The sequence below is a fragment of the Pieris rapae genome, chromosome 24 (genome assembly GCF_905147795.1).
Source record: "Pieris rapae chromosome 24, ilPieRapa1.1, whole genome shotgun sequence".
Lineage (NCBI taxonomy): Eukaryota > Metazoa > Arthropoda > Insecta > Lepidoptera > Pieridae > Pieris > Pieris rapae.
Window position 1 is genome coordinate 3054242 of NC_059532.1, and position 10177 is coordinate 3064418.

The window sequence follows — 10177 nt, forward strand, 5'->3', positions numbered from 1 at the left end:
TTCTTATATAACTATCAGGATATTGCTGGTACTCGCACGAACCCAGGTATGCAAACATACCCCATGCGCTACTGTGCCGCGACAGCCCCAACAACATCCTGCCTAATTCTGCCTTTAAGCCTAGAATTATATTTTCTAGATAATAGTATATTATTTTCATTGTATTATTAAGACATTTCAATAAATTATTAAGTTAGCGTGACTACAAATTATTTCTCTTATAATGGTTAATTTTTATTTACTGGCAATACTATGTCCATGACATCGCCGCTCTTACCAGACGAGAAAAGTATGTGGTCCTACAATTGACAGATGATTTTTGATGTTATGATTCCTTTTGTTTAAAATATTAACGTCTTATTTTACAAAATTTAAACTTTTTCTCGTAATGTCAATTGTTCACATCTTAAAAGGCCGGAAACGCATACGCGAGAGTGTTGTGTATTGAGAGTTTTCATGGGCGGCGGTATAAGTTAACATCAGGTGGGCCTCCTGCCCGTTTGTGTTATAAAAAACATACACTACATAAGTACTCGATACAGATGATCCTTACACATATATAAAATTCAAGACACATTTCACAGGCTGTACAGAACTTTAATTGTCAAATCTATATGTATATGTCGCAGTAAAGTAGTTAAATCAGAGAGTTAATTGAATCTCTAGACAGTTAATTAAAGATCGATATTCAATCAAGTCGTGATAACTTTCTGTCTGACCAAAAGCCAGTGGGTTGATTAATATTGTAAAGCAAGATGGTGGTCACAATTTAATTAACTCTTAACATAATATATAGTCTTAAAGTCAATTTACTCTAAACACACTTTTGTCTTACGTGTAATACCTATACACAAGGCACAACAATATTTAATAAGCCAAATGACAAGGAAAAATAAAATCATAACGAACAATATTACAGATAACACTAAATCTAGTTCATAATACTCTCTGGTACTCATATTAAAAGCCAGAGATCGCAAATGCTTGGCACCCTTGTGTTGTGCGACATATTCCATCCACCATATTGCTTTCTCTAGAGAACTCTGTCGCTTTTCATTCATGAGATTTCGTAGTTTATTTATGTTGATGCGGTACCTGCAATTTAAAAATAATAAAGTATTGCAATTTTAAAAATAAAAAAAGAGTGTGTGTACTTATGTACACGCGAAAGAAGTAGATGGAAAAAATAACCAAAATGCGGTAACGATTAATAATAAAATAAATCAAAAATATTGTATTTAAATAAATAAATTTTTAGTTAATACTATCACCGTCGTATATGAAATTGATTTAAAAACACCAAAATAATATTTATTTATTCACATTGTTTAATTGTACTATTACGAAACACGCGTTCTAAATATAAAATTACTAGAATATACAACTTGAAGATAGTTATCGATTTCCATGCCACCTAGACCTAACTTTACGATGTCGAATTCAGGTGTCGGTGTGCGCGCGTATCGTTAAAATTCACTCTCATCATTTTTCTCTATCGCGCCAAAAGAAGTATAACTTCAAAAAGCATTTTTTTTAAATAAAGTATTGCAATTTATTAATAATAAAGTATAGCAACTTTTTTAATAATAAATTACTCCTATTTTAATAGCAGCCGTTTACGCGCGAAATATCCATTTCCATGGGGGTTGTGACCCTTGACGCCTAAACAGATTCTCAATAACAAATTTTAATTGGTGACAAAATAGACTCTGATGGTATTTAAAGAGTAGGACTCGAATAGACACAGTGCACAACTTCTGTTCCTGTCACCTTGAACTTAAGGGCGTAAAGCCGGTTCCCTCACAAATTCATAGAAACCTCGGCTGTGCGCAGCGGCAAGAGCCCATATCTCCTGGCGCGCTGCCACCCCCACCAAGGACTATAGGCCCGACCCTGTACCGCTCTGTTTTAGCAGGGCGCGAACAAACACATCACCTGACAGGGGCATATGCCCCGAAAGGGCCTAAACACCCCCCTCTTCAAGGAAGGTGCATCAAAAGCAGAAACAAAGAGTCCATTGGTACATCCAGGGTTCAAACATACGACCAGGGATTAGACTAGCCTGAAGCTATTGCTGCACCAAGCACTTTGAACTACAATTGAAGACCAGCTTAGTCTGATAGAATATGCTATGGATATGCTACAAACCTTTGATCTCCTAGTACACCTAGGACAGAATTTCTGAATTCTTCTTCAGAAACTGTTTCGACGTCGCACATGACACCAATTTGGAGTTCAGCAATTTTATGCACGTTGTAAAATTGATCCCAAAGTATTGGCACACCCACCATTGGAACTCTGGCATCTATGGACTCATCAACAGACTGAAGACCACCTTGGGTGATGAAGAGCTTTATTTTGGGGTGTCCTGCAGGGATGAAGATGTAAAATATATAGTTATAAATATATAGATATAGAAATATATAGTATAAGTTGTTGAAGTTATACTTCTTTAGGCGCGTAATGAAAAATTGATGAGAGTGAATTTTTACGATGCGCGCGCACACCGACACCTAATGAAGTTAGTTCTAGGTGGTATGAAAATTGATAACTATGTTCAAGTTGTATATTCTAGTATTTTTATATTTAGAACACGTGTTTCGTAAGGGTACAAATAAACAGTGTGAATAAATAAATAGTATTTTGGTGTTTTTAAATCAATTTCATATACGACGGTGATAGTATTCAGTAATAAAATATTTTTGATTAATTTTATTATTTATCCTTAATCACTACTGCATTTTAGTTTTGTTTTTCGATGCTCTAAAGAAGTATAACTTCTAACGCGTGTACATAAGTACATACACTCTTTTTAGAATTAAGTTTGTTTATGGAAGAGCTGGGAACCCTGACACAGGTATTTTTTACTTAAAAGGGTTCCCAAATCTTACACCTAGGAATGAAAATGTACTTAAACGAAACACTTTTTTATTAATATTATATTTTAAATTTGAACATTATATTGGCTTAGTGTAAGTATTTCTATTTGAAGTAAATTTTTTATAACTAAAACTTGCATCTCTGTTTATAAAAATCACTCACTCAGTAAATCTCGCTGGGGAAACCACTTCTTAACTATAAAGTTTTCCGGTAAATTTTCCACTTCATCATCCCATTTCCACATCACTGTATATGGTAGCTCAGACAGGACCTTCACAAAGATATCAATTTTCTCGCGATTCAGTATAGACGAGCGCACACTACTTCCAAAACTCATGAAGATCACTCCATTTGATTTGTCCAGTATAGTCTGCAGATCCTGAAACATTAAATATTTGATGGCTGGTCTGCTTCACAAGATACTTTCTTTTGCGAACTAGGGAAATATGGTACCGACTCCCGGTAATATTTAAATAATTTATCCTTTACGCCCGAACCCAATAATTAATTCACAATATCAGATTGTTTTCAATCCCAATAACCAAACCCTACTAAGACAATCGATTTTTGCGACGAATAGAATGCAAACGCTTCGCTCTTTACACATCATTTGATAATCAATATAAACCAAATGAAGTAAATAAACCGTAAAAATATTATAAAATATAATTGTCTATGTTTAAAACATATCAAATAGCTTATTAATTACTTTTGACACTGGTTTTAGGTAAATCTTTGTAAAAGGATATTGGCACAGATGAACTGTCATTTTCATACAAAGGTCTATCAAATACACCGATCCGACCTACAATGGATAGCTTGTATCGACAGATGGCTATTATAATCCGTCAATTGGTTATTGGCACACTGTTATCAATAATTGGATTAGGATGTCTATCTCCGATGATCAAAAATGGATTGAGATAGGTTATTGGGTTTGGACGTTAATCGGAGGTCAAGTACTAGTGTTAAACATAAATGAAGTACTCGAATATACACTGTTTTTATTTTATGTGGCAGAATTTGCGAATTTTAGATTTAGGCACCATCATAATATTTTTGTACCATATTCTTGCAAATAAATTATTATTAGAAAAAATTACAGAAGTCCATTGGTGCTGCCGGGGATCGAACCTACTGCCTCAAGAATGAGAGAAACTGATACGTCGTGTATATGTCGCAGTAAAATAGTTAAAGCAGAGATTTAATTGAATATCTAGACAATTAATTAAAGATCGATATTCCATTAAGTCGCGTCAGACAAGTGAGTGAATGAAACGTTCAACGAGTTTCCTAAACGTTCCTAGGCATCAAGACTAACCTACCCTAACCTAGTAATTTACAATAAAACAAAGCACCGAATTTCCAAGCTCTCAGTTCTTCACGAATACACCGAAATAACAATAAATAATCATGGTGGAGTCTTGTTTTACATTTTTAATCAACTCGCTGGCTTTGGGTCACACAGATAGCTAAACATTTTCGACGCTACTTTATTTAAATCTAGCGACTAGATTGAATATCGATATTTAATTAACTGTCTAGAGATTCAATTAACTTTCCGATTTGAACTACTTAACTGCGACAAATATTTTATTACCTGTGGCAATTCTTTATGCTCCTGTAAATGTAATCCTCCTAGATATATCACATTTGACGGTACTGGTCGATTGGAATCCCACAACGGATGTAAATTTAACATAATCAAATCTATATTGTTATTAATCTCGTGTATAGATGGAAAGTCATCACCCAAATACTTCCTCACCACCACCTCATCAAATTCACCCATATCATAATACAATTTAAGCAAATCAAAATGTCGGTACGTCTCAACAACTTTTTCCATCTCTGTTAAATTTGTGAATCTCTTTCGGATGCCAATGGGATACAGGATCGGTTGCTCCGGTGATGAGACCATTCGGAATGTATCAAAACTGCCTCCAAGTGTGCTCAGCAACACCAATGGTGATTGGAACACTTCTGAAAACACTGCGGTGAATCTGGTACAAATTTCCGTGACTATTAAATCGAACTTTCTGCCGCTTTTTATCAAATCACTCATATCAGTATTCAATATGGATTCCAGGGCGATTTTTGCATTTTTAAAAGTCGTAGTTTGTTGGGATTTTAATGAGTCCGCGCCTTTCATGTCGTCCACTAACCCGGCGAGGCTGCTAAAAGTACGGTTCAAATATATGTGCGTTACATTTTCATGTAAATCGTTCGGGTGTATTCCTGAAACCACGGTTATCTGATGGCCCTGTCTGGCCAATTCCATGTACACGGGTCTTAAAGCTGTCTGGTGGCTGTACAATGGTGTCATGGCCAGAAACAAAATGTTCGCGCAATCACAAAACGCAAATTTTATTAACAGAATAGATAAAAACAGCACCATTGTGATCAGATATTGAAATGGAAATGTTAATTTTAAATATTGTATCAAATGCTACACTTAATTAATAGTGGCCTTGTATGTAAATTTTGTTGATGAAAGAATGTTTGAACCTTGAATAAATGAATTTTGGACATATACGCTTCATTTCTTTCTTGCGTACGCATCTAGCACTGGCGGCCATCTCAGTGACGTAGTCGTACTGTCTTACAATTAGTTACAATTAGTTACATATATTACAAAAATGTGTTTCTTTTGCTTTTTATTTTCGTTCATGTTTCATTATTGTTGTTTAGTTTTGTTATCATAGTAGTAGTTAATTTAATAGTAATATTTACAATTAAATACCTATAATATAACACTAGATTCACAAAAGATTACCGATACAGAATGTTCACCTACATTCGAGCAAATAAATGAATAGTATTATTAACTTTTTTGTTGTCTGTACTTTTTTGCGGTGGATGATGTCACGCACCTGTTATTTTGACATAGTTCCATCGCAATATCAATGTGTGGAGCTAGTACGTAAGCACCATAGAGGTGAGGGGGGGGGGGTTTACATATTACCCACACATTCTCTATGCTTGTAAACGAAATGTTTTTTCGAGGTATCTCACAAAAAACTAACACGTGTATGTACTATGCTGATATTTAGTATCTGTAGTATCTATAACAGCGGGGTTCTTATTAAAATAATGTATCGTTTTGAGTCAAAAAATATATGGTCACTGTAAGTCTAAGTCAAAAGTCAAAATTTATTTATTCATATAGGTAACATAATGTACACTTATGAACGTCAAAAAAAGAAATATTAAATGAATCTAAATTTACATTTACTGCCAGTTCTCAAATCAAGGGCGTAGAACGGAAGAGAAGAACTGGCAATAAACTCTCCGCCACTCTTTTTAGTCGCCAAGTTTTTTTTACACAATGTTTGTAAGGAGCTGCAACCACTACACCATGTTCCATATGACATATTGAGTAATAAAGAATAAAAAAATTAATTAAAAACACAGATTTGTCCTCTATCAGCAGGAGGCATGGTGAAATAGGAGCACGCACTTACATACTCGTAAGAACAACACGCAAATACGAAGTATAACTAACATTGTGACACGAGAATTTTATATATTAAAAGATAGCGCAGCGGTTTTCTAATACGAACGATTCAAGTGACAACACTGAGTTTTTACTGCCAACATTTAAGCTATAACTAATTTAATATAAATCAAATACACAACTACGTCGAGCGAGTTTGCTTATCTTGCCAAAGCCGCGTACAAATTATTTGAAGAAGTCTATTTGGCATGAGGGTGTGCAATTATTTAATCAATTACCATCTCAAATTCGCGATATTGGAGTGTTTGACAAATTCAAAAAGGCATTAAAGATGCATGTTAGAATGAACATAGCTGACTAAAATTGTGACGGCTATGGCGTCGTGTATCTCGCTCGTATTACATAGTACTATTAAGTTTCTCGTGTAAATAAAATATTTGTTTGTGTAATGAAAAATAAAGTTCTTTAAACATTAATAGCAAAAACATAGCGATATCATTAATTTTCATATATTAATGTTACTAGCATTAATAGCACGGTAGTTTTTGACCCAGTTCCTTACATACATACAAATTTTTCCTCGTATTTATTTATTAGTATACGAGTAGATTAATTTTAATGCGCCTGTTACAATTATACGGCAAATGTCTTTAAAGTTTTATCCCAGAAAATATTTAGGTTTTCCATATAAAATCATAATAATTAACACAGTAACTGCTCTTTTCACGGATCCGAGTGGATCGGGATCCTAGTAGCGGTGCCGCCCACTCGGATCCGTGCGAACGTCCCGTAATTATTTTTTAAACCATTGTCACCCTCGGAACCAAGTATTCGGCACCTAATATGCTGCATGCCATGATCTTTTTTAATAAAAATAAGAATATACATTCATACATATTTTCAAACATTCATATGAAAACAGTTTTGATTTTCGGCTTTTACATTATAAATGAATATAAATATACGAAACAAACAAAACTTAGACTTAGTGTTTATCTGCTAATTAAAAGCAAATATTTGTTGACCTTGCAATGTGTTAGTGATAGTTTGCTTTTAACTCAACATTTTTTATTTAAAATTGTCAAATGTATTTGATGTATAAACGAGATTCCAGACGCTCTCGCGAGCCATGACATGGGTATGGAACGATTAGCAAGAAGCGTTATGAGGCCTTGAAGCAGTCACAGACACAAAAATGTTTTTCAAAGATACATATAGATATACTAGCTGACCCGGCAAACGTTGTTTTGCCATGTTTTTGTGCCAAAAAATTAAAGGTATAATTAACAATAAAAAAATGGATGATTGTAGAGAGGTGAAAATTTAGGGTTGCATGTATTTTTGTATGGTGTATCGTAAAAAAATAAAAACGAAAAATTTTGTCTAAAAAATAAATAAAAAAATTTAGGGGTGGACCCACCCTTATAATTTAGGGGGATTAAAAATAGATGTTGTTTGACTCTCAGACCTACCCAATACGCACACAAAATTTCATGAGAATCGGTCGAGCCGTTTCGGGGGAGTTCGGTTACTAACCCCGTGACACAAGAATTTTATATATAAGATTAGTAGACTTGGCCAAGCGTTGCTGTGGCTAAGGTTTTTGTTATATTACAAAGTAGTTAACTGTTCAGGGGAAACAGTAGGGGAACTTATTTGAAACGACGGTAGCTAATGTGAAACGTTGGTACTTTTAACACAGCGCCATCTATTAGAAATGTATCAACAAATATTTGCAATAAAATAATATTGTGGGTATAAATTGAGATGGAAACTATCATATCTTTTAAGTTACATCAAACTGCACATGATGTGCAAATTTAATTGATATCGGTTCCCTAGTTTAGGAGTCCATCCCGGACAAACAACGTGACACGTAATTTTATATACATTAAGATTGACTGTCGGACATTCGAAATAGCCAGGTGTTATCTGAAGCTCTAATCTGGCAATCAAAATCAAATCATTTATTCCAATTAGACCACCTAAAATGGCACTTTTGAACGTTAAATAATATATAAAAATTATTCTAGTTGCCCCTTCCAAAAGAAATGTGAAGAAGAATGGGAAATAAACTCCACACTTACTTTTTTTAATAGGACTTTTTTAGCTAATTATATATGAAGACAATGTACTCCTAGAATAAAACTATTAAAAGGGTCTATTATTGTTTTATTAGTATATAACTGTTCCTCACATATTTGGGTCACTACCGCGACATTTGATACAAAATAATCGGAAATTTTATCATTTATCTCTTATCGCACTTAAAAGTGTACAAACATTTCCATTAGGCGGGTTCTACACAGAGCGAGCTGCCTCGCGAGGCAATGTCGCGCGAGGCAACTTATCGCACTCTGGAGGCTCGGTGTTACTGCGCGAGGTAAACGAATGAGTCATCTTTGACCAAATCAAAAAGCCGACACTCGATGGCTCGGGCGCTTGGTCGCTCGCCCGTGGCAGCTTCACGCGGCAAATGCCTCGCGAGGCCGCTCGCTCTGTGTGGCGCGTGTGCGTTGTCATAAAGTCCTTAACTTCATTCATTCATTTTATTTTTAATGGCGACTTATGTGTCAATCACAATTCCGCCAATGTCACGTTCTAAGCATTATCACGGTGAGGATAGATTTGATGGATTGAAATAAATCTAAGCAGAGTTACCCAAAACAAAAATGACTTCAAAAAAAAAGACAACACACACAAAGTTTACATCAATCACAGATATATAATAATATATACAAGAGGTTAACATAATACTACAAGTTATGGAGGGGAGAATCTTATATGGGAGGGAAAGAAGGGAGTTAAGGTTACATGGACGAGGGAAGTTTGGATGGTCAAATAACGAGACCTTAACTTTATATCGTACAAAATAAGTTTTGACTATTTCTTCGCCAAAGTTTACTCCAACATTTAATGGTCTATGGAAATCATAGATGATGGAATACATTTTGCAACTGAGTGTTTATTGTGTGTATTGTACGTCATTCAATCGCTGCGTCTCCGCTCCGAAGCCGCTCGCAGACCGCTAGTGTGTTAAGGCCTTAAAACATCTTCCGACTCGAGTTATTAAAATTAACTGGATGTACTACTTCTTGGAAAAAAATATAATTATATAAATCATTATTTACGTGAATCATAATTAATAGTATTAATTGAATAACGTTATAATATATTTTAATTATATGATGATTGACTAATAAAATATTTAAACTGACTATAATGATATGACTCACAATGTAACTTCTACGTAAAATTCCTTTTAGGACAAATTTGCATGCCATTATGTGGCAGAATGTGCGAACTTGTAGATTGTATCACCATAACATGTTTGTACATATACTTGCAAATAAATTATTATTAAAAGAGTTGACATACGAAACTAGACTAGCGCACTTCTACTACTACTACTTCTAGTAGCAGTCAAAGTCAAAGTCAAAATTCATTTATTCATATAGGTAACACAATGTACACTTATGACCATCAAAAAAATATTAAATGAATCTAATTTTACATTTACTGCCAGTTCTCAAATCAAGGGCGTAGAACGGAAGAGAAGAACTGGTAATAAACTCTCCGCCACTCTTTTTAATCGCCAAGTTTTTTTACACAATGTTTGAAATAGCTTCCTAATTATTGTAACTAACTGGTGTAAGTTAAAATCTTAAGATATTGGCACAGTGGAACTGTTATTTTCATACAAACCTCTATCCACATGCACCGATCCGACCTACCATGGATATCTTCTATCGACAGATGGCTATTACACTCCGTTGATTGCTTATTTGCACAATTTTATCAATATTTGGATTGAGATGTCTATCTAAAATGGATTTGAAT

General features: G+C 34.5%; 1 protein-coding gene across 1 annotated transcript; it reads right to left on the reverse strand.

Annotated features, from left to right (window-relative positions):
* Window positions 1–2129: 2129 nt before the first annotated feature.
* LOC111001697 (UDP-glucosyltransferase 2-like) lies at window positions 2130–5298 on the reverse strand. Its single transcript, XM_045633848.1, has 3 exons — window positions 4481–5298; window positions 3043–3259; window positions 2130–2368 (listed from the first exon to the last, which is right to left on the reverse strand). The coding sequence occupies exons 1-3, from the start codon at window positions 5276–5278 to the stop codon at window positions 2130–2132; spliced, it is 1254 nt and encodes a 417-aa protein (XP_045489804.1). The 5' UTR covers window positions 5279–5298.
* Window positions 5299–10177: the final 4879 nt, after the last annotated feature.

What these genes read in the sequence shown, in the direction of transcription:
- LOC111001697 (XM_045633848.1), bottom strand. Translation starts at nt 5,278, where the DNA reads ATGGTGCTGTTTTTATCTATTCTGTTAATAAAATTTGCGTTTTGTGAT. An exon ending in AGCATAAAGAATTGCCACAG is followed by an intron (nt 3,260 to 4,480) that starts GTAATAAAATAT and finishes TTAATGTTTCAG; the next exon opens with GATCTGCAGACTATACTGGA. An exon ending in TCCCCAGCGAGATTTACTGA is followed by an intron (nt 2,369 to 3,042) that starts GTGAGTGATTTT and finishes TCATCCCTGCAG; the next exon opens with GACACCCCAAAATAAAGCTC.